At 45.7% G+C, this 26030-nt stretch overlaps 1 protein-coding gene across 10 annotated transcripts in view; it reads right to left on the bottom strand.

Annotated features, from left to right (window-relative positions):
- LOC144730406 (arf-GAP with dual PH domain-containing protein 1-like) overlaps positions 1–21612 on the bottom strand; it is a 50727-nt gene extending 29115 nt beyond the window's left edge. For 9 of the 10 annotated variants that reach the window (XR_013587818.1, XM_078611219.1, XM_078611221.1 and 6 more), the window contains exon 1: positions 21186–21612. Coding sequence is in view for 7 of the 10 variants with exons in the window: in XM_078611219.1 (XP_078467345.1) it covers positions 21186–21273 (88 nt within the window). In the remaining 3 variants the exon portion in view is untranslated. Of the gene's footprint in view, positions 1–5617; positions 5741–21185 lie in introns of all 10 variants that reach the window. The other variant, XM_078611223.1, reaches the window with a different exon arrangement.
- Positions 21613–26030: the final 4418 nt, after the last annotated feature.

The raw sequence follows: 26030 nt of genomic DNA, 5'->3' as shown, positions 1-26030 counted from the left end.
GATAGAGTCTCATGCCCCACCTAAAAGAATCTCACGAGAGACATTCAGACTGAGGACATCACTAAGACAATGGAGGTCCTGGAGCTCTTCTCTGAGATTGTCCCGGACTGCGAGCGCAGCATCTCCCACAACCTCATCTCCCACTGCTCCCATGTTGGAGGAGTACCGTAGGATGCACTCGTGCATAGCATACATAATACTTACTGATGTCATGATAAGTTATTATTAAAATTTCTGAAATAATGTTTACCATCTGTATTATTAGCACGATCACCGATACCTCAATGAAGCCCTATGTTGCTCATACGAAATAAATGAAGCAGTAGTGAACGCATCCCCATATATAAAACGGAATAATGACCCCTTTAAGCGCCAATTTGATTTGCACTCACTTATCTAGGAACGCATCTCGAGCACTACGCGAAGTCTACCTGTACTAACAACATGCCGTAGGGCAATTGGACGTGCAAAAAAAGCTCTTTGAGAGCGGGTAACCACTCCCATCACCTGACCTAACCCAACCTTTACACATAACACCTCACCAACTTGAGCAGAGCACAAGGTCCAGAGTAGAAGTACACAAGCGCAAACAGAAATACACAGCAGAAAATAGCACAAGGACAGCCTGGAGTAGAGTAATCGGAGAGGAGGCATCCACCTCCTCTCCCCACCCTCTCGACGAGCACGAAGAAACCCCTCGCGCTGCACTCCCCGTGAGGAGACGTGGAAATGGACAATAACCCGAAACAAAAAGAGGCGTATTCGGTGCCAATCCCTTACCCTCCATATTTTTAGGAGCAAGGTCTCCTGAGGAGAAACTTGACGTGGGGATGGATGGGTAGGGATTCCACAGTGGACGGTGGCATTAACTGGAAAACAAGTTTTTACCGAGGTACATTTTTATTCCGTAACAATGTCGCCGTCCACTGGTCTTGTTATTCTATAAAGTTAGCAACACGTGCAAAAGCTGGTGCGCCGCTGGAGGGGCAGGGTTTCCCTACAAGACTGCCGCCAAAACCGCCCTGCGAAATGTGGCGTCCTGAGAGGAGACTGCATCCAAGCATCCAATTGATAATGCCAAGAAAGTGTGTGGGGCGACTTCCACTCGGCCATCTTGCAGGTTGCCTCCAACGGTTGGCAATGCTGTGCCACACTCCCTCAGCCGCACGGACAGCCTAACCGTCAAGGCTGGTTTGACCCCTAGAGCTTGGCCGATGAAGACAGACAGCTGCGGTGTACAGTGATACCTCGGTTCACGAACGTTTCGGTTCACGAACGTTTCGGTTCACGAACAACTCGGTTCACGAACAGAAAATTTCATAAAAATATGCTCCGGTTCACGAACTCCGCTTCGGTTCACGAACAGGAGCCGCGGCCATTTTTATGCTAATTCCAGGCTGTCACATGGTCGTGACTTCCTGTAGGAAGATTGTGGAGAGAAGCAGAGACACAGAAAGAAGTACTGTGGGTACTGTGAAGACACTATCAGTGACTTTTTGATTTTTGGTGTGCTTTTTAGCACATACAGTACTGTACTGTACTACTGTACTGTACAATACTGTACTTACTGTATTGTACAGTTCACCCGTTTGAGTGCTTACTGTCTCCCACCCGCCTCCCACCTGCCTTCCTCCATGCCAGAAGTCATCTCAAGCAAGGTTAGTGTTCTCTCTTTATACATTACTATACTGTACAGTACTACAGTAATGTGTATTGTCATTTGTTTCATATTTTTGTGCTTCAAAAACCAAAAAAAAAGGTCTGAACAGATTAACCGGATTTACATTGAACTCTATGGGAAAATGTGCCTCGGTTCACGACCAATTCGGTTCACGACCAGAGTCAGTTCACGAATTAAGTTCGTGAACCGAGGTATCACTGTATCTCGTTGGTTGGCCGTTCTCAGTAGCTAAGACTTCAGGACTCTGGCAACATCTAGGGATGTGGAGCACCCTCTACTTCTTGAAAGCGTAGGGTGCCGAGCACAGGGTTGGCAAGATGGAACTCCTGTTGATGGTGAAAAGCAGACGCCACCTTCGACAAGAATTGAGGCGATTTCGTCAAAACCATCTTATACGGCTGAAAAACAATATATGGGAGGGTGAGCTAATAAGGTGTGTAAGGCCCCAAAACTCCATGCTGATGTAATAGCTACTAAAAAAAAGGTTTCCCAGGGTTAGGGGTTTGGACGTTGTAACCATCGGCTCAAACAGCAGCCTCGTGAGGGCATCGAACACCAGGCACAGTAGCGCCCGGTTGCATCAGCAACCGGGGTTGCATCAGCAACCGGGCGCTACAGCCAGGCTAACGACATCGCCCTCAGGAGCCGAGAGAGGACAGGGGCTGCCCCTGTGCTCTCTAGGCTCCGCAGTTCAGCTTCTCATGAGAGGCCGAGATCACGGCTAGGTCGAACTTCATGAATGCTGTCAAGCGCCTACACTAACAAACCGCTTCTGGAGGTGGCTCACTATAACCGAAAGACCACAGGTTAGAGGGTCTAGATGCGCTGAGACACACCAATGCGCGAAGGCGTTCCAGTGCGAGGCGTATACCCTGATCATGGGACGGCTCCTGGATTTTAACAGCAGCATCTGACACTTGGTCGGAGAACCTCTTATCCACTCAACATCCAGGCAGTCAATTGTAAATGCTCCCTCATAGTCCTTGGGCCAGACCAGATATCGGTACCACCCAAGGTGGCAAAACTTCAATGGTGCCATTTCATTTGTTACACCAACAGAAGTAAAATAATACGTGATAACCTTTCCAAATGAGCAGCTGTTTAATGTTCCTAGCAGGAAACCTGTTTTTGCACCTATTGCAATCACGCCTATTTGCCCGGACATTGCAAATAAAAGAAATAAAGAATTTACAAAATGAATGTTTGTCCCTAAGGCATGTATTTTATACATATTCTTGCATGTATTCACGCTCGTTCTTCAATTCCAGTGACTTAGTTAAGTCTGGAATAGATTGGCGCGATCTCTTTTCCTTCTGTTTCTGCAGCTTGTTTGCTCATGATCAGTTAGTGGCAGGTGAGGCAAGAACTGGTGGTTCTCTATTATTTCTGTTTAGTAAAGATATCTGAAGTGCTAACTTTACCCTCAATGTATTGTTAATGTACCTGTTAAGATTATTAGTTAAGGCCAGCTACTACAGGCAACAATAATGATTTTTTGTTCAGTTTGTCTATTGATATTTTTTTATATTTTGCTTCTATAAATTGCAAATTTTCATAACATGCACACAATTATTACCAATAACAAAGTTATAATAACAAAGTTATTGGTATTGCTAATAATTTTGTGCATGTTATGAAATATGATTAAAATCATAAAAACTAACCATTTCTATTTTACAAATAGTTAGTTTTTACGATTTTATACAAACTTCGCCAAGTAAACAAAGCCTTAAATTAGCGTTTTTTAGTGTCTTTCATCGCAATTTGTCTCTGCATTTTAAGAAATACCCGAGTTGAATTGCATATCATTGAAAAGCTTATTCTCTGGAGCAGATGTCTAGCTTAGCCATATACGGCTACTTACTTTGCTGTCATGGCAATAAGAAGGGGAACACAAGTATAACTCTCAAATCTCATTGCTGCTAGTGTAATAAGAGAGTGCCATCTCCTGCATTATTGTGGGGGTTTAATTTACAGACTGATACAGTCCAGGGATTATCCATAGTAGGGTTTCTATCTGGGGGAAAGGTGATTGGGCGGATCTAGCAGTGAAGCCTCGTTGGGTTGCACTCCCTCGTCGGAGGCCGCTCTCCTTTTCTACAGTTACATGCTAATCTCTTACATTAACATCATGCTAATCTCTTACATTAACTTAGCCACTTCCGTGCCCTCGTCGAGGAGGCCGCTTTCCTATCTTACAGTTACATGCTAATTTCTCACATTAACATCACTAGCCATGGCCACTTCTTTATGACCCTTGGGCTACACCCATTTCAAACCTTTTAAAACCGTCTGCCTCAGCAGCAGACCATGCTTTCCCACCTGATGACGGACGCTTGTGTTGCGCCCGAAACGTCGTTATTTATTATACCTACGTGACTTTACCGAAAGAACCAAAGAGTATAGTCCCTTACCTCACTATGGTATTACTTATTATCCTGTTTTTTCATTATGTATTGAAACCAATAAAGACCAGTTTGTGACCTAACTGGCTTTGGTCTAGGTAGTTTTTCAGTAATAATGCCCATTTCATCGTCCCGGACGCCTATCATAGGGTATGGGTATAAAAGTCATGGTAACTACAACTAAGCTGCCACTCCGCAAAGGTTATCATATCAGAATATGTCCCACACACATGGAGGATTACAAAAATCATTACTAGACTTTGCCACCTCAGATGGTACCAATAAGTTATTTTTTTTGGTCTGTGCCCATGGACCATCACACCCTTATTGTAGCACTAGCCTACGTTACATGTACTTACGTGGTGCAGAGATGAAAGTAAGGGGTACTGGGTAGAGGTTGGAGTAAGTCAAGTGGCGGGGGTGGAGATCTGCCCCCAAAGAGCCTTTTCTGCACTTATTCCGTGGCCCTGCAGGAATTTGCTTATATGTATTTAATAAGAACCTGGTGCATGGTGAAATTGTAATGGAAAGGAATGATGGCCCGAGTCAACCCATGCCCAGGATTTTTACTTTTTGTTGTGAGACAAGCGCTCCGCCCTCGCACGACAGGGACTGAGGTGATGGTCCCTGACATTTTAAACCAGCCCCTCATTAAGGGATGGCTCTCTGAAGGAATATATAATCAGCACAGCTTTTGCAAACATCACCGACTCACACCGTCACAGACTCACCTGCGTGACCTTTCACCACAAAACATGACCGCCGCTGCCACAAATCCTCAATGAGTTACATCAAGTCAATGGACTCGGCGATTTTGCAAAAAAATACAATCTGTAACACCATGGAGTACAGGTATCCATTGATTTAGAAATGTTCGTACAATATTTTGCGTTATCATGGACACTTTTCGATGAATGTAATCAAATTTCTGTGTAAACGAAATTGAATGTGGCATGCGCCATGAGATGAAATAAGAAGCACCCGGGAGGCTGCGCCATACATCTGTAATGCCATAAGAGGGGGAGGCGCTGCTGGGGGCTCTGGGACCCTAGACAGATAAGCCCTCGGCGCCAGGCGCTAGGATCCCAGGCACCCCAGACAGTTAAGCCCCTTGGCGCCACCAACGGGGGGGCTGTGTGTGCTCTGTGGGATATCTGGGGGCGCATACAACCCCACCCCTCATTGGGGACGAGGCATAAAAGGGCAGCTCCCTGGCCGATCGGGGCCAGTCGCAGCTCAAGACCCAAGACCCGCCAGCCAGCCAGCTTAGGACCCTGGACCCCCTCGTCCCGCTTGTCCTTGTAAGGGCCAGTGGTGGGACTCTGGGACTCCCGGCTCTACGTCCTTGTAAGGGCGAGTTCAGACCCGCACCTTGGCTGGGTCGGGTCAGGTAGCCTCCCCTAGGGTAATTGTAGCCAGAGGACCCCAGAGCGTAGCCAGAGTGTACCTAGGCTGTGTACCTAGGCTGTGTACCTAGGCTGTAACAGAGTATCAGAACTGTTTGAGTGTTGTATTGTAATAAAGAAGTTACCTCTACAAGTGTCTCCGGAACCTATTACACATCTGCGACAGCGTCACGGTGTCCCTGCAGTGCAACAGTAATGCCTCCACATCACCTCAGTTATTCCAACATGTAGACCTTTTGATGAGTTCCCTGAAAAGGTAAATAATTTTTGCTTTCAATTATCATGCAATTGTTTTAACATTTATGTTCTTCATTATTATTTTTGTATTGTGAAAAGTAAAATAAGTGTATATTTTAAGGTTACGAGGATAGCTGAAATGACTGGCCGAAACACATTCCTAATTTTTGTATTAAATTCATTTAAGAAATTTCGTTTCATGCGTGTTTTTTAAAGAAGTCATCCCTTTCATAAATCGAGGGATAGCTGCAGTTGACTCACTCAGAAGGTTCTCAATTAAAATCCTGTTTGGGGTGGGTGGTCCACATCATCCCCTCAGGGTTCACAAAATGGGTCCCCCACTATGTGCTCAGGACCAACCACAGAGACGAGCATTGCTCCGCTCTGGTTTGAGTGGGAACAAAGACCCCCTGACTGCGATACGAATCTAGACCACGTGGAATGGTGGTTTATAATCCATACCATTAAAGATTTGTTCGTGTCAATTAATTGACTAGCAGTGACTGCACCAAGCTGAACAACGTCAGCGGTAAGCAGATAGCAACATCCTTTACACGGCTCTGCCATGGCGGTGGTGTCTGAGTCATAGTTTATTAAACGAGGCGGGCAGCCTGGGCGTAGATTTGATTTTCACGTCTCGTCTTTCCCATGACTCGGCACACACAAGCCTGGGTTTTGTGTTTGCGTAGTAGTTCCAACACAAGCAGGGCATACAGAAAACATGTAGAGACAGACGCTTCTCAATGTCTGCATCTGTATAATTTGAAAAGCCCTTCTTATTCTGTCAGAAAAATATTCGTTGCACAAGGTCCTGCTGCGGACGTCTGCCAAATTATTTTTCAAGTGCTTATTTTTAAGTTTAAAGGAATATCCTTAGTTACAAGAGGTGAAACGTGCAAATACTATTGCACGAAAAAATCCACCCGAAGCCTACTTGCGGTGCTGCCTCCTTAGAGGACCACCTCACTGCCCTGCATACCACACACCACCATAACCAGTGTGTGTTCCACAAACCTCATTTCCAAACCACGCTTTCTTCTCTCACATGGCTTGGATGGCCGTAAGACTTCAGAGGCCACACACAGAGTCTCTAGTTCTTGTGTTGAAGTAACTATTAATTCACACCAACGTTCGGTGAATAAACGAGTAAATAATGAGGATTAAACCATTTTTCTGACTAACAAGAGCAGACGGTCTCTGCTCATAAAAGAATTATGTCATAAAACAGCAGTGGTATGGTCATTTAATTTCGGCAGAAACCGCTTTTCCCACAAATTAATTAGGCCCCAGGTGGCTCGAAAGCAACGTTGATTTTGCTCGCTGCCTGAAAAAGGTGGCAACTGCCTTTCTGCAAACACAAATTAAGCCCCATATGGCCAGAAATAAGCGAATTGACAATTTTTTGGCCAAGTGTCAGTGGAAACTGCCATAATGACAAATGAAGCACGCACATGTTAATGCGAGACCTGGTTATTCTGTTTTCACCATGGAAGGCGCATGCAGCTGGGGTTCAGGATGGATATTACAAAATCGCACAGTTACACCTTTGTGTCATATGCATGAGCAAGAGCCTTTTCACGTCGTTTATATTTAATTGCCAGTTTCGCGCAACGGGCATCATTAATTCCTGAAAATAAAACCCTGGTCTCCAAAGGATTAAAGATTGCAAATTGGAGACACGAAGGAAAAATATTTATGTTTGCGCTAAAGAGTTGCCAAGAGTTGGCACACGCACGCAAAGCTCATGGGAAATTTGTGAGCACAGCACTTACGTGTATCGGCCGTGACATTAGCTGACCTGGGAAACTGGAATGAGTGCAGAGAGAGAATTGTCGCATTATATTCTCATAAACCCCGAGGCAATGGGAATGGAAATTAGTGACATTCAATGGCTCAATTGTGGAACAACTGAAAGTGACACAGAAATACTGAGTTTTCCGTCCGTCCCAAGGTGGCAGAAAAAGCCCTTCGTCACTGCCTAACACTTGCAAAATGCATGTTTTGTTTGGCTCTGCAGGCATGAAGGAAAACGCAATCTGTGGGACCTGAGCGGCACTGACATTCCCATAACATTTTATAGACTGCAGTAGGGGTGTTATTTAGCAGCTTCCACCCTCGTGCAAAACAGCTGTCTGAATAACACAAAACACATGCAGAGCATGAAAACCCACAAAGTGCAAATGAGAAAAACACCGGCTACATTACAAAATAAAAATCCTCCAGCTGAAAAACTAAAGGATGATGAAGAGCACATTAAATGATAATTATGGCCATAATTGCCATAATTTAGAAAAGAGCTTGCACCACAGATGCCCTGTGTGCAAATCCTGGCAGACACCCACAGCTGAGCCATGGGGTAGCGTGTGTGGTTGATCCCAACCCACCCACTGTCAACACAGAAAATAATAATTAACCATTGTATACACTTTGCTTCTCACATACAATGGATCTTCCCAGCTGTGGGTGCATCATGGGTAGATACACTGAGACTCACTGGCAGAAGGCCCATCGGAGGCCCCATCAGCTCACGGCGCCATGGATCCTTCTGAATTGTCCCCTACTTTCTGAGTCACATCAATTCTGGCCGATACCACAATAAAACCTCCTCTTCCTCTCTCACACTCCTCACCACCCTCCCCATCACCCACCTCTGCTCCACCTCTACTGGAGATGCCGAACCACACAGTGGAGAGACGATGTTGCCGGTGCTTAGGGGCAGGGCCTGGGCCCTCAAACATCTAAAATTGATCGGAAATCTGAGCAATCCCACCCAGCGCTTCCGAGCCTGGGCAAGCTCAGCTGACGTCACCACTGAGCCACAACAGGGCAAGCACGGTCGGCAGATTCAGGCACAACTGGTTTATGGTAAAAACCTAAGTCTCATATACACGGGTGTATATATGCACACATTACATACAGGTGTATCCTGATGGACAGACATTCGACTTATGAGGATTAGTTATTACATTTGTCATGAATGTACACCTATTTTTCGGCATAGGTCTCGTTTGTTTTGTTCTTATGGTTTGTCTTTTTAATATACTAAATAATAATTTATGGGTGGGAAAAAAAATTGAAATACCTATAAATAAATGCATGTTTTGTCTTATGTCCGTGCGTGCGTTTTATACAGTTCCAGACCCTTTGCATGGCCACTGAGTTATAGCCTCGCCCCTGGTTTACAATCCAAGCCCCAGGGTTAAAACTACTGTATGCTCCACCATGATTTAAAGTGTCCTGTAGCTACTGTACCCCCCCCAACACCTCACACCAACAGTATGTAGTCAGTTAATTCGTCAACAGTATCTGTTTTAATTATCTAAATTATAATTCTCCATAAGTGTGCATGAAAATATCTCGGGTATGTTGAAAAGTGTTAATTTTAGTAGGTTTTGGGTCAGTACATATTTTCTAACGAAAGGATCTGTAGGTTATACGAGTTCTTTGTGCGAGACTACGTTGATACAGACCGATTTTTCACTTTCAGGTTTTCAAGGACGCTAAACAAACACATATCGAGGTACGCTCCTACACATGTATAACTCGCTTTACTACACGACACTCTTTGTTATGTGGGGTAGTACAGCTGGGGGGGGGGTGCGTGACGTTAGCAGGCACACAGCGTGACGCTACCGCATGCGGGTGACATGACAGATGTGACATCACCGCTCACTTGCCGTGCAAAATATATCCATTATTGCGCCGCCCCCACCAAAAAACATAAAAGTACATTTTTATACTTTCTGCATTGTGTGCCAAATTTCAAGTTTGTTGCATGTCGGGAAGTATGCTAAACATTTCGAACAGACACACATTCACGAATTTCCCTTTTTTATATATATCGATGTAACAGATTCTGAGGTGAACAACAAAAGTACAAAGTCTGGGACTCTTTTAAACCCCAACTTTGTGCGAGGGGAATGCCAGATCGGAAGAGAGGAAGTGGGAGTTAAAATTTGTTTCTGTCTCTTTAGGTCGGTGTCTCCGGGTCCTCCGGGTTTTCTCTGCATATTTAGAATCAACATGCGTTTAGAGTAATTCGGATGCTATAAATATCCACACGATAAAACACATCGTTGAGCTATCATTTGTGACCAGGTCGCTTCTGACAATGAGCGCTGTGGGCCCTTACCTGGTAAAATAAAAATAGTTTCGTTTATAGCTTAGTCTGCCTCCATAACTCTGGTCTCTTCATCGATGACTCTCTGTGTATCCGTCTCGTCTGTACTCCCCGTCTGTCTCCCCTGTCTCGCTCTCTATGTCCGTGCCTTCCACCCGGTTCTCTCTTCACGAGTCTGCCTCTCTCTCCGTGTACCCCCTGCCTCCAGGGGCGCCTCTTTCCAGGTCTCCACAGGGCTCCACTCCATGTTATAGTCAATGGGCTGTAATGGCAATTATCAGTATAAACACAAAGGTTTCTCATTTAGCCTCATAGCGTTGACAGGTGCTATTAGCGAGCGCCTATTAAGGCAGGCACGGAAAGTGAGAGGGCAGGTGGTGTGGTCAGTACCACGCCCACTGGCCATTCATGGTCTCCTCCCCAGTGTGGACACCAAGCCAGACGCTGCTCATGTGTGGCCGAGTCAACCTATGAAGGCGCAGGTCAGGTTCATAAACCACATGTCACCGATGTGCATGGCTGGGAACGAAACGCAGGCTGCCAGAAAAGCAGCAGGGACACTGCATCACTGCCTCTGGGCTGCGTGCATCTACACAAACCCAGCAGCAGTGGGATTTACAAACCCTGGAGGTTATCTAATCTGGCTGATGTGTTTTTTTTATCGAGTATTTGTTCTGTTGTAATCATTCATTTATAATGTTTACCGAGCCTCCAGGTCAGCAGCCTACTTGCTGCATTGCCTTCTACAGACACAGGATTGCTGCTCTGCCAGTGGGTTTCATAGCAGACGTCATAGTTACTTTCATCACTACGCAATTCATAAACCTGTCTTCAACTTGGCCGGATAAACTAAACCTATAAAAAACAGCTGCTTGTGCTTATTTACGAGGAAAAGTTCAACTGCATTATACAACCGGATGTTGGCGTCCAAGGGGAAGAGCCAAAGCCAGATTGCGGGATAGAGCAAGTGCAGAACCCTGGAGGTTGGACATCAACATTGTAAAAACTGTAGATCCTCACGTAAGCGAGGCTGGCGAGGAGTGGTGGCATCCGTGAGATTGCTCACCATTACCTCTTGACCATGAGATAACGTTTAGAACACTTTCACACCGTGGAACTGGATTGTTCATCTTTCATTGGCCAATGTTTGCATTACGTGTCCAGCCGACTGGCTTTGTGGTAAGAGCCTGTCCACCTGCAATTTGAAAGTTGCAAGTTCAGGCCATCCCCGACTTACAAACATCGCACTTATGAACGAGCTTCCATTTGCTAACAGAACCATGCCACTGTTTACAGTGCTACATGCAAATGTACAATATTTCTTATTATTTACGAGTTTATCTATGCTTCCCATTTTTGTTGAACCTTCGCCTGAGGACGGCTGCTTGCGTTGTGGCCGAAACGTCGTGAGAATTGTTTTATTATGTTTTATTTTTATTATTTTATTACTTCCCTTCTACGTGACTTTACCGAAAGAACCAAGAAGACATAAACACATATTATAACACTGACTGCATGTGAATTGAAATAGTGTGTTGTGTTCCGACTCACGAACGGGTCTCAGGAAAGGAACCCGTTCGTGAGGGACTTCCTGTACTGTACAAATCTCAAATCAGGGATCAGCTTGGTCCATCATCCCTCCAGCTTCATCAAAATTAATTCCCTTTTTGTGCAAAATCAAGAGTGGTCATCTTATGGAGAGCAGTTTTTACCATAGGAAAGAAGAATTTCCACCAGTGGCTATGGGCTGCCAAACGAACATGAGCATCATTCCACACGCTTCCAAACCTTTGTTCCGCTGTATGTTAGACTCGCGCTTTTGTTGGCTTTGTGAACGTACTAAATATGCTGCATCTAAAAATGATGCAGCCGCCCACCTAAACCTATAAATAAACAAAAGCCCCAAAAATACTTTGCCTGCTCTCCTGGAGGAGGCGTGACGTGCACACGTTTCCCAAGTGAGCACGGCAGCGTTGGCTCAGCCAAGCTTGCGATTAGGTTTTGTTTCTCTGATATTTTTCGGAAAAAAGAGAACTACGATGTAAGAACAGCTCATTCTGGATTGCAGATGCCATGAGAATCATGGGAGGTGAATGACTATTTTAAAAACGGTTAAATTAACCAAACGGGTACTGTATACACAAATTGAATCGAATGGGGAGGTGCTGCGTGTGGCAACACGCGGCTTATAACCTGGAGATTGCCAGTTCAAATCCCAGCCCTCCTGAGCTGATCAAATAGGTACCACGTTGACAAAATAAAGCCATGGTAGTGCCACTTCCCAGTCAGGTCAGCGTGTTATCTGGCAATTCTGCACACATGCAGAAGGCGAGATACATCAATGTCCGTTATTCAACAAAAGTACGCAGTCGTTACATAGGGAAGACTATCAACTCGCAGAATGCAGTTGTGGAGAACCTGGTGGTGATAGAGGAATGACATCCACAGCAGAAATCGCACCATAGAGGACAACTCTGAGGAGCTGGAGGGATGAGACAAGCATATGCATCTCGTCAGTGGGACTGCAATAATGACAACTCGCGGACATTAATCCAGCAGTGGATAGATCATGGCTGATCATGATGATTCTTCACATTTGGCATATGGGTTATTAAAGTGTCCACTCAAACACAGTGGTACTGAGCTAGTGGTATACATTCCATATCCCTACTGTAGGTGCCAGTTCCCCCTTAAACAATCACTCTTTCTTACAGTGATACTAAATAGGGAGGATGAGAGGCAAAGTCGACCCTGACCAGGATTTGAACGCTTGTCGCTGGCTGTTATACAGCACTACCCGGCTAGAAGCACTCCTTACGTTAGATCAACACATTCTTTGGCAAAGACAGGCGGTAGAAATTCGAGCAAGCCTCCCTTAATTAGCTTTCATTTCCTCCTCTCTCACTGGGGTCCAACTTTAATGCGAAAACCATTCACGGGCAAAAAAAATAAGCCTGAATTTTTTTTTTAAATAGTCAATCAGTGAACCGAATATTTTGGCTGCAAGACCCAAGATTTTGTTTGCCATTATCAACTCACCAATAGTCACAGTTTCCTGTATGAAGAATTACATCTGTGGCTTCCGGCCCAAGAACATGTTTCCGAAAGTCGGTGAAGGAGATGGTTGGTATTTTCGGTTGGCAGTGCTGGGTCACTCAAGTCTGACAGTGGAGTGGGGGGGGGCTATGAGCAACGCGACTTGGTAAACCGACATTTTCAGTACGCAGTTAGATTTAAAAATGTAAACCCGATTACAGTGCGCACAGCCTCGTGCCGTCATGTGCGGGGATGACGCTGGAAGATCTCTTCTTGAGCCTGAGTCGGTATTTATTTTAACCAACACACTAGTTCGCGCTTGTTTAGCCAACTGAAAGTGTAGTTCGCCATCCAAAGCAAATCAACAGTTTTATGTCGTCTAACTTGGGTCGCCTGCTGTATATTTGGAGTTTGCATGTTATCCCCTTGGTCGTGTAGATTTATCTCTGGGTCCTCTGGGTTTTCCCTCTACATTTAGAATCATGCGTGTAGAGTGTTTGGCTGTAATACATTTTTAAACGATAAGCCACTTCGTTGAGCTATCATTTATGGCCAGGTTGCTTCTGAAAAAGAGCTATATGGCTCAGTAGGCCTTACCTGGTAATATAAAGATAGTTTAGTTTTCTCTTATTAGTTTAGTGTGGAACAGAGCTACTACCAGAATAATTTCAATTGCCCCCTTATCCACACTGTATAGCACATCACACCATGTGCTGTGACGCACGTTAGCTGCATAGAAATAACCTGTGTGTAGAAGTAGTATTGTTACTCTTATTTGTTTTCTGCCTGCAAGAATATTTGCCTCAAGCGATTATCTTCCTTTACAAAGTGTCAGAGTGGGTGTGGAGCAGGCTTCATGCAAGGCAACATAATACATTGCAAATCTCAGAGCTACATGTCAAACTCAAAAGTGAACTTTGAGATGCTGCTCACCAATCGTATCTGTTGAGTCAGCAGTGACAATTCCATATTCCCATGGTGGGAATCCTGTCACTCCATAGGGAAAATCAGTATTAACGTACATTACGATTGGTTTAAGTTGTGTAATGAGAGAGCGGCACCTGGGGGGTTACAGGAGACATCTGCATGGTCATCGCTGGGTAACCGGTATCCAACCTGGAGTAGGGATTCGATCTAGGCCAAAGGTAACGGGCGGAGCTACGGGGAATATACGGGAACCATCCAGAATGTTCCACCAGGGGGTGTGGTGGTAGGCGGAGCTCAGCTCCGCCGGGAGGCATATAAGCGGAGGCAGGAGAGGACTCGGGGTCGGTGTGGGAAGCCTCGGGTCCGGACTGCATCGCCGCTCTACCTCTCCTCGCCAACGACCACGTGGCGAACCTCCAGCGAAGCAGCATCTCCTCCTTTTCATCTCCTCCGGGCACGCCGCCAGCCAGCGGCGTGAACGGAGAGAGAGAGTGAGGCGTGCCGCGGCAGCGGACAGAAACGGATCGTCAAGGCAGCGGGGGAAGCAAGAGAACTACCGAGAGAGAGAGAGCGCAGAGCTGTACAGACACTGTTAAATAAAAGACACCAGTCCAGAGTCGTCATGGAAGTCCTTTATTACAGTTGGATTGATCCCAGAGGAGTGACGGGCTCAATCAACCCAAGACGGTGATCAAACGCAACTGTGTGCAGGTCTCTGGGCTTCACCGCGTCACTGGGTCCAGGCACCGGCCACATCACCATGACGTTGATTCGCCCACGACTACAGATTCTTAAGTTCACGGCACACACAATCGAATCGTGCACATGCAAATCAATAATTTACGATTCACGCACATGACATGCTCATGTTAGATTTAGAATTGAATAGAAAAAACACGATTAACTTGGTGAAAAAGGCGGAGACAAACTAAGAATTTATTCTTAAATGAAACTGCAACCGCAAACCGTAACAATATTGGTGGATGGGCAAGTGGTGGGAGGATGGTTGTAAAAACGTGACCATCGCCATTGCAAGGTCTCAGAGCCCCCTCCCACTCACCCATAAACACGTCAATTGAATGTGGAATAACGGGGCCCAGAACCCGTCACAAACAAACCATGAAACGAACAGAGAGAGACATCGCTCACACCACCCAGCAACACTCCTCCGAGAAATAAATCCTTCGAAACCTAGAACAAATGACGTCTCTGTGGTGTTCTGTTCTCCCTCACACTATTCAAACCACAGCACAACATTATGGGAAAGAGGAACCAGAAAATGCGGTTTGCCTGCCAAACGTGCTGGATGTTGGCCGGGCACGTGGGGCGAGCTTGGCTAGAAGGGACGACTCCTACGAGGCCGCAAGCACAGGTGTGCACGCACGAGTTCCATGTTGGCTCAGGGCCGCGAGCACACGCAGAGACGTGGGTGGTGGTGCCCGCCACAGCTCGGGTCCACAGCCATGGCAAGTGACTACCGCGTGAGCTCCCAACACCCACAGCCTGGACCTTCGTGACCTTCACACCATAACCTCATTGGCACTGGGGTAATTTCGATATATAATCAATCTCTGATTAATGACTAATCAACATTTTATAAGCATCTTAACTGTGTTTTTTTAATCCAATCCAATTACAATACTTTATTGTATTTCAGTACATTATTCAAGTTAGCAAAGATTCATTTATTCTGGGTGAAGCATTGGCACAAGTTTTGTCCACGCACTATGAGCCCAATAACCTGAATTTTATTTCTGGCTATGGCTAACATCATTGGGAAATTATGTTATTGCTTTGAACACTATAATCATTAGCATCACTGGCCAATATAAGGTACAAAATAAATAAGCAGACAATTCATGTTTTTTCCCCCATTAACCAACCCCTGGAATGCCATAATTTCAGCAGCATTAGTTCAATACAATGCTATAACCAATGCTGACGAACTGATCAATGAAGGATATTGATTACATAGTTATATTCTTCACAACACTTTTGATCATTTGTATCATGTATTATACAATTGTGTCAAACTAGGAGCCATTTCTGAAAGAGGGTCCCTCTTTCCTTATACCACCTGGCAGTTGACCAGCATTAGCGCAACTGTTCATGAGACACTCCAGGTATCCCTCGATTTACGAATGTTTGGTTTACAAAATTTCGCGTTTACGCAATTCCAAAATTATGGACATTTTTCGATTAATGAAGTCGAATATTCCACGTAATCAAAACATCATACAGCACGTGCCACGAAATCAAACAAGAGCCACTCGGGAGGCTGAGTCATCCATCCACTACTGGGCATCTGTGAAAAAGAGCTTTGTGGTTTATCAGATTCCTTCTGCAGTCTAAATAAAGATTCAGATTTGTGATAGCGTCACGGTGTCCCTGCAGTGAAACAGCAATGCCTCCACATCACCTTTCCAGTCATTCCAATTTGCAAACCTTTTGGTGAGGTCCCTGAAAATGGGAGTCATTTTTGCTTAAAATAAATTATTATTCAATCGTTTGTTATTTTTATTTGTATTGTGAAAAGTGATCTAGGTGTACATTTTTAGGTTACAATGATTTACGAAATGTCGTTTTGAGCGTGTTTTTTGAAGAACGCATCCCTTTCGTAAATCGAGGGATACCTGTTTGTCGAAACTGGCCCCAGGGTTTGCTTGCGTTGAACCCAAAGCTGCTTAAATAATGCACTCCTCCAAAGGGCAAGCGGCTGATAGGATGTGTAACAAATACTTTTATTTATGTGCAGCAACAGATACACGGCGAAGACGTATTGTCTGCTTATCTATTTAGTGATGATTTTAATCTGATTTGGCCTCAGAAATGGGAGCAACTATGCTTTGGCTGTTGGCTTTGCATTGTGATCTGTATGCATTGGCAACCGCTGTCCTGACACATGAATTAAACATGCCGACCAGCAGGCAGACTGTCAATTTCCTATTTCATTACCTCAAACGGTATTAAGTAATGGTTTTGCGTTTCATTGGTCTGTAAAAATGAATCCAGATATCGGCTTAAATCAAAACAGAATCACAAACCCAAACGAGTCATCGAAAAAAACTAGTCATTTTATATTCCCTTTAAATCTCTATAAAATAATAAAAAAATACTGCAATTCTTCAAATGTTTCTCAACCAATCATGAATCATTTTTAGTTTTTCTTCCACAAAATGCCAGCGCCCAATCCGTTTTTACAGAACTGGCGATGGAAATTATAGCATGAGCAAATGTTATTTACAAGCCGCCACCACCACCCGCGTTGGTCGCAGAGCTGCGGCATCTATTAATATCACGTCTTACTTCCTCTACCTGCATAAATGTGATACAGTGCTTGGACATAACTCTTACTGCACCCGTGTAGTAAATGTAACTACTTTATGGAACACTGTACAGTGCTGGCAAGTACCCAGTCTTATCACGATTATTTGAATAATCACTTTTGTTATACTGTACTCGTTCACCCAGAAACGCCTCTCAGAGGCTCAAGATACTTTTTCAGGAGTCCTGCCGACTTTTTGCAGTATTGCTATGTGTAATACCAACCGAGTAATTTTCAGTGAATTTTCCAGCACGAGGATGTTTGGCTCATGCCAGTTTCATTGCATGGCTTTGTTTGTCTTATCACTGGGGCGGCACCGATCTCTGTGGAATTCCCCGAATCACTTGGACATTTCACGATCCTATGGCAGCAGGGGCCAACCTCTGCATCGGGGGGCCACTGGTGAATCTTCACGAAATGGTGCAGCATTCATTTTACTAACTGGGGGAGAGGGATGTTGTGGGGAGGCAATTCCTGACCAGGACGTCAACTCACGACGTTCAGGGTGAATCAAGCAGTCTCACCGCAAGCACCACCCGGCCAGACTCATAACCACACTTAGCCACGTATAAACACGGAGGAATGAAGATTCATTTTGGCATTTATATTGCATATACAAAAGTCACTTTAAATCTTTTATCGCAGATAAATTCACTCGGGTCTTTGTTTTTGCATTTGGAAAATTTGGTCAAATAATTTCAAAAGAAGTCTGGATTGTTTTAGATTTTAAAAAATCTTCGCATAGAACAAGATGAAGACACTTATCCGTGCCCCTTTATCCACTCCTATTATGCCTTCCCCCAAAGCGGTCAACTGAAACTCCTATTATCCCGATGGAATAAAACCTTGGTCATTTGGACTTGAATAAAATGTTTCTCTTACTTCTAAATGGAAGCCCGGTGATTAAGGCTTTCCCTGATGAATGCAGGAACACCGCTATTTGTCAGTGTTTACAGCACGCTTATGAACTCGACTATTGCGTCTGTAGTTCAATATTTTAATATCCGTTTACCAAAAAAGTTTCACCCACCACTCGTGTAAATATATGAACAAGTATGTATATTATATTATTATTTAATGTACGTGTTACTCACATGTTTTCTGTTAGCTTAAGACGTCTAGGGGAAAGAGTCCAAACGGAAAGTATGGATTTTGTTAAGCCTGGCTCTGAGTCACAGACCCGACTCTCGAGATACAGAAACCTTCCGTCCATTACTCACGCATAACGTGCATGTGTACACGTTCACAGTACTTGTTGGCTTACTGATTCAACACATACATATAGATCACACAACCGTGACTACGCTGTACTGCCCAATACGAAGTGAATGTAGATTATGTGAGCACAAGACAATAGACGCCACTAATAACATCATGTATCCCATGAACACACCACACATATTACCATATAAATCTCCATTAACAGTTTAACAATCTGAGTCAATGCCATGTGAAAATAGAATCTACCGCCCTACATGGCACCGGGGCCTATCATCCCAATGGGGTCAATATGAGAACCACTTTCTGGCGACGACAACGGTGGTTGTCCTATGGATGACACTCACCCCCACCATAGGAACATGGAGTTTCCACCACTGGCTCAGGGCTGTAAAGCGGAGATGAGCACGGCTTCAGTTGCTTACTTGAGCAGGGCATACTTTTGAATGTTGACACAGACCTACATGGGGCGCTATCGCACCACAGTGCTCTAATTTATATACAGTACCGATCAATGTACTTCCAAGACCCTGAGGCCAGGGAGTGATATCGCTGCCTCTTGCGCGCTGTACTGCCGGTGACATAGCCCAGCAATCGCGTGTTCTCTGATTGTCGCAGAGGTTCGTGGTTCTAGACCGACAGGCCCACCTGGTTACTTTCGCGGTGTGTATTAATCGTGAACCACTCCGCCGTTATGCTTCATAGTGGGCGGTACAGATCCTGAGACGTAAATCGAAAAATAGCGAGCCATCGAGCACCTAAGCCATAATCCAAATCTTGCCAAATGTTGTCAAATTTTAAACATGACAATTGGGAATACCCATAGCAACATCGTCCCCTGCTATTAAATTACAGTAGCCCCTGTTCCTTCGCGATAGCCTCACGCTATCAGAACGGCGCAAATACCAGCAAATGCACTAAACTCGTATCGCTGATATTAAGACCGCCCATAGCTCCAGTCACACTGAGGGCAGAGGAGCTGAGGAAATCATGGGGAGCCAGGAGAAAGGATGAGGCTCTCATCCCGGTCAATTGGCACAGCACGGGAGAAGAGGCGTCCTCCCCCCACAGCGTGAGGGGAAGGCAGGCCGGTGTGAGGACATTCGTCTTTATCGGGCGGCCACGCCACCGCGTGCGACTGATTGCGCCTCTGAGTAATGAGCTGCAACAGTGGCGCGATGGGGCTCCCGAGGGCACGGCTTCTTATGCGGGAGGCCTTTGGTAATGCAGAGGCCACGCTTCATCGCTTTTCCAGATAAAAACAAAGATCCCCCGATAGGCCTTTAACGCCAGACTCTTTGGGGTCAGTGTTGTTAACGAGCACCTATTAAGGTCGGCACAGCACACGAGGGGGTGGGTGGCTAGCACCACAGCGCTGTTTACACACCGCGCTAGGTACGAATTTAAGGCTGATTTGGCCGACGGGAATCCCAGGATCTGGTTGAAATACCAGATTAATACACACACACGCAGTCTCGCATCTCCAGCACAAGGACGTGTAGATGAAAACACTGCATCGTGTTGAAACCACTGTCCCAATGATGATTACGTCGCTAGAGCATCAATGGCGAGTGGATATCAGTAAAATAGGTCTGGACCAGGGTGGTGAACGAGCAAAACCCCCCATGACCGACACGGGGTAGCGAGGCCTTCATCCAGCAGTGGATTCACAAGTCTATAAATCACTAGCCTTTTGACCGTCCAAAGCACGGGTGTATTTCAGTAAATCTGAGACTTGCAAGCAATAAGCAAACCGCGACGTGATATTTATTGCATCAATTGACGTGCAATTTGTAAGGCCGCGGTGACACAGACTCGTTTAATTTAAAGGTTCATCATGACGTCCTTTTTACTTCGATGTCTCAACAGCGTGACGGAGATCGCGTGACGTGAGGGTTCTTGCCTTTGTCGTGAGGGCTGTAAAACTTCAAATCGAGATTGAGGGTTGTGAGTTGACGCCGAGGGGGGGAGGAGGCGTCTCGCCCCATGTGGAGTGACGTCACCCGCTAATTATTATCAATGGCGGGGGGGGGTCATTTGGAAGACGTCACCACTTCACGATTGTAGGGGGCTGTTCCATGTGGAGTGACGTCACCTGCTCATGATTATTAATGAGGGGGGGGGGTCCATGTGGAGTGACGTCACCTGTTCATGATTATTAATGAGGGGGGCTGGCCAACGTGGAGTGAAGTCACGCGCGGGACACACATTCTTGGCTCATTATATTAGTAAATTATAGTAGTACATTCTAATTATATTTGTACCGGGCGAGAGACCACGGAGGATCGGGCTCGCTATCGAAATATAGTCCCCAGAATAAGGGTCTCTGCCCGAAACGTTGAGAACTTGTGTTTCAATGGGGCGGTGCTCTTCTCCTTTGGCGGCCCTTAAGGTTGGCCATTCTTCGTTCCTGTGGCAGGGACGAGTTTCCCTACAAGGCCCTCTGTAAGACAACCACTGTGACCTGTGCATCACTCTCCGACACCACGTTAAGGGGTTAAATGAACGGCTGGTCTCATCAACCATGATCAATCCACTGCTAGACGAGGGCCTCGCTGCCAAGCTCACCGCGCACCTGCGCATGCCCCGATCTAATCGCTCCATCCGCTCGGATGGTCGTCCTCACTCTTTTGGCTGCCACTTAAGCATTTCTGACCATCGTCCATTCTCCCTTCAGCAGCCGTGGCGTGTCCGCTCAAGGCCACTTCTCTGAATAATGTGGACGATGTAAATGACCCGTGTAGGAGCTCTAGTGAATGTGTTCCTCTCTCGGTCTCAGTGTAATCGTAAGGCTGCTGCTGGGGGCTGCTGCTGCCCCGGGTCCTCTCACCTGGCAAACCGCAGTCGGCGCAGCACTCGTTCCCCGGCCTCCGGAGCAGCTCGTGCAGGGACTTTTTATTTCTCTCGCGGTCGGCCATCGGAGTCTCCCCACCACCTCCACCCAGCACCAACAGCAGCACCAACAGCAGCTACAGCAGCAGTTCCGGCAACAACAGCAGCACTGGGCAGGACCGAGCTGGGTTCTGGCTCGAACCGACCCGAGGCAGCTCCGTGACTGATTTCAGTCGCTGCCGCCCGGACTCCGGCGGAGCCGAGCTGCGTTCCCCTCAGCGGCAGGAGGAGGAGGAGTCACGGGCCGGAGGGGCCGGCGAGAAAAACCCCGACCCGCCCCGCTCTGGGCCCCGACTCGCGCCGCCGCCACCGCCACGGGGAGCGCCGAGCGAGAAGCGCGTGGGGGCCACGGAGCCCGCCAGCCGCGTGTACAGTGCGGGGGGCGCGCGCTCGACGACGGTCAGCAGGGCGTGGGGGCGGGGCTCCGGCGCGTCCTGAATATTCATCAGCAGAGCGGCGCTGATTGGGCAGCCGCTCATGAATATTAACTCCGAGGGTGGGGAGGAGGCTGTGAGGGCACGTGCGCTTTGTGATTGGCTTAGGGCAGTGATGGCATCCACGTGCTCTTTAATATTAATTAAAAGGGCGGGGCTTTACACAACACCTCATGAATATTAAGCAGCAGACGGGGCGTGAGCGCACGAGCTCGTGAATATTACCCACGGCTATCGCGACCAATATCCATGATAATAATGAACACGTTCCTTCGGAGTGGGCAGGCAGGAACTTGGTTGGACAGCGCATTCGTGCACGACAGACAACTATGCACGACAGACAGACAAATAATCCCTGGTGGGCAGTGTGGAACTTGTTGTTCCTACCTCTATAAAAGATAACTTGACTTGAGGTAGCCAGGCAGCCAGCCAGGTAGCCAGCCCCCTTAACTATCGGCCCCTCCCCCTTGCTTAGGCCCCTCCCCTTACCCCACCTCCCTTAGGCCCCTCCCCTTACCTCCCCCTTCCTTAGGCCCCTCCCCTGACCCTCCTTCCTTAGGCACCTCCCCTCTCTGTACCCGGTAGTAGGTCTCCACCAATCCAAGAGCTGTTTATATTATATATATGCACGACAGTCAGACAGACAAAAAAATCCCTGGTGGGCAGTGTGGAACATATTGTTTCTTCCTGTATGAGGGTGTTTGTTTGGGGTGAGGGGTGTCAAGGAAGCTTGACACCCCTCACATTGGAACCGGACCAGAGTTTGGTTATATTGAATTAAAGCTGCTGGCATTTTGCAGTTTCAGAAGACAATGTGGCTTGTGGATTGTCTGGGAAATAATGTTTTGTTTTAAAGTGGAGAGATAGATATATGCTGGAGACACATTGTCTACTTTTATATTGATTTATTTTCCCTACGACATGATTATATTGTATCCGTAAGGGATAGAAATTGGTTTTGCGTCTTCATGTTAGAATCGTAATCTTTATTGGTGCTGGAGGAATCCGATAAGCTATGAAGCTCTTTTTCACAGATGTCCAGTAGGGGCGGATCAGCGAGTTAAAGGTCGCACTAATTATGAGAAATCACAGTGTGTGCCCTTCAAAGGAAAATTATATAACAGGTGACGTTTTGGGCAACGATCCTTCTTTATAGCACATATAACGGCCAGGAATTGGATAAGAATTGGAGAATACACTTTATACCATGGGGTCTGGTAAGAATACATTATTTAAATATTTCCTGAGTATAGTATTGAAATTGGCATATGTAGTTACTGCACCTGTTGCTCAACATTGTCTGATACACAACCCGTTCAGTAATCAAACAGATATTAGCGTACTTCAAATAATTTGTACTAAAAGTAAAGTAAAAAATTGCTGCACACTGAATTATGGGTAACCTTTCTGCAGTGTAGTAATAAAACAACAATGTGTAACACATTTTTTTGTTCATGCGTAGTGTTATTTCCTAATTGCTTCTGCCTCAAAAGTACAGAAAATGGCTATTATTCCCCACAAACTTTGCTATTGTGACCAGGACAGTGATATGTAGAAATTTACCTATTTTCCAGAACATTCCAGATAGATTCAGTGCTGAGTAAACTTGGAGTAACTACTAGAACATTCTAGAACTTTCCAGTAATATAAATAGCAGTATAAATATAGGGGCTTTAAGCCCACCAGTTCAGCTTAGTTCCAGCTGCCTAAGTGGATATCTGCATTTTTCTGAGATGGCATCAAGAGGATGCAAGCATCCGGCAGACGCATTTTGCTTTGTCTGTGGCCAATTTATCAAGACAAGAGCGAAAAAGTACTCTGTGGAAGCATCTGCTAAGATATGTGAGGCCTACAAGGCATATTTCGGCATGCCTGTTGGGGATCAAGACAAACCCTGGGCACCTCATTTCACCTGCGAGCAATGAAAAAAAACTCTGGAAGGTAAGATGGACAATTGTTGCTCGGAATCTTTCGTTATAAAATTTGTTAAGATTTTTTTAAATTGTAAGTTTTTAATTTTAAAATGTTATAATTTTCAATTTTATTGAAAAAATATATATGAAAAATGTTGGGACAATATCTTACACATTAGTCATGGGTGAAATAAATTTACTTTTTAGGATGGTACAGAGGGGAAAAGAGTGCCATGAAGTTCGCTATCCCAAGAATTTGGCGGGGACCCACTGACCACTCAAGCAACTGCGACTTCTGCATGATGGACCCTTCCAAACGTCGGACTGGCAAGAATGCACCTGCTATCACGTACTGTGACCTTCCTTCATCCATCGCCCCGGTGCCACACTGCCATGAGCTCCCCATACCCACTCCTCCAGAGAGAGAGCAGCCGTCTTTCGAAGGGAGCAGCAAGTCAGAGAGCGAGGTAGACGTTGTAGATCCAGATGACAATTTCAGAGGTGGAGCTGAGGAGAGAAACCCATACTACCCCAACCAAAAAGAGCTCAACGACTTGATCAGAGATCTTGGTCTTACCAAGTCCAATGCCGAGCTTTTGACACCTAGGCTCAAGCGGTGGAACTTGTTGGATACAAATGTGCAAGTTGCAGATCAGAGGAAGCATCACCAACCTTTTTGCAGCTTCTTCACCCGTCAAGATGGGCTCTGCTTATGCCACAATGTGATCAGTCTGTTTGAGGCAATCGGAATCGCCTGTAATCAGAATGAGTGGCGCCTCTTCATTGACAGCTCATCCAGGAGCCTCAAAGCCGTGCTGCTCCATGATGGTAACAAGTACCCGTCTCTTCCTCTGGCTCACTCGGTGCACCTCAAAGAGGATTACAACAGCATCAAGACCTTGCTGGACGCCTTGAAGCATGATGAGTACGGCTGGGAGGTCATTGGAGACTTCAAGATGGTGGCATTCCTGATGGGTCTCCAAGGCGGTTTTACCAAGTTTCCCTGCTATCTTTGCCTTTGGGACATCAGGGACACCAAGGCGCACTACCACAGGCGGGACTGGCCACAGCAGACCGAGTTCTCTGTGGGGAGGAACAACATCAAGTGGGATCCACTGGTGCTGATGCCACCACTGCACATCAAATTGGGCCTTATGAAACAATTTGTCAGAGCTGTAGATAAGGAGTCGGCAGCCTTTAAGTACCTTCAAGACTTCTTCCCTAAGCTGTCTGAGACAAAGGTCAAAGCCGGTGTCTTCGTCGGACCACAGATAAAGAAGATCCTGGACTGCAATGAATTTCCCAAGAAGCTCACTCGTAAGGAGAAAGCAGCGTGGAACAGCTTTGTCGCAGTGGTTTGTGGCTTCCTGGGCAATCGCAAGGGCAAAAACTATGTGAAGAACTGCGGCACAATGGGCCGTAGGATGTCCCTCAAAGTCCATATCCTTGATGCTAATCTTGATAAATTCAAGGAGAACATGGGAGCATACTCGGAGGAGCAAGGTGAGCGCTTCCACCAGGATATACTGGACTTTGAACGCCGCTACCAAGGACAGTATAATGAGAACATGATGGGAGACTACATTTGGGGGCTGATTCGTGAAAGTGATTTACAGTATAATCGTAAATCTCGAAAAACTACTCGCTTGTAAATATTTTGTAGTAATTTTAGTATTTAGTATAAATACATGTTAATTGTGATTCATATGTTGTTTTTTTCTGACTTTATGTGAACGAAAAGACACAAATTCGACCCGTTATCTCATGGAAAATAGGTAAATTTCAAAATATGACTGTCCTGGTCACAAAAACAAAGTTTGCGGGGAATAATAGCCATTTTATATACTTTTTAGGCATAAGCAATTACGAAATAACACTTACTACCCAGGAACAAAAATTGTGTTACATAGTGCAATCATTGCTTAAACCACTGACTAATTCCTGGAACCAATTATGATTTAAATGGGATTAAAGAACCTCTAAAGAATTGTTAGGTTTAAAGCTGTGAACCAAAACTCATTTTAACGTACTTGTATATCTCGCTGTTCAATTCTATTGAGATATTAAATATAATGTCAACGAATGTTTTCCAATAGGAGGTACACATATACAAACCTACAAAAATGTCTCGTAAGTCCTCCTTTACTCCTGTAGATTACAAACATGTTGTACAACATGTACACTCAACACAGGGAGTGGCTTTAAAAGTTGTATAATCTCCTGTAGATGTAGATGCCACTGGTTCTTCACGTTCTGCATATGTAGATGCTGCCACTGCCATCTATTGCGCGGCGGTTGAACTTACGACTCTTGGTCCTAACAGACAACTGGACATACGGAGATATTTTTAGTATCTCTGAAAGTTCATAAATCGAATGTTCGTCAGTAGAGGTGTCCATCTAATGCTAAATTGCAGCATTGTTGCACTATATTTCC

This window comes from Lampetra planeri, chromosome 35, assembly GCF_965212315.1.
Source record: "Lampetra planeri chromosome 35, kcLamPlan1.2.h2, whole genome shotgun sequence".
Classification (NCBI taxonomy): Eukaryota; Metazoa; Chordata; class Hyperoartia; order Petromyzontiformes; family Petromyzontidae; genus Lampetra; species Lampetra planeri.
This window is presented reverse-complemented; position numbering and strand designations above follow the sequence as displayed.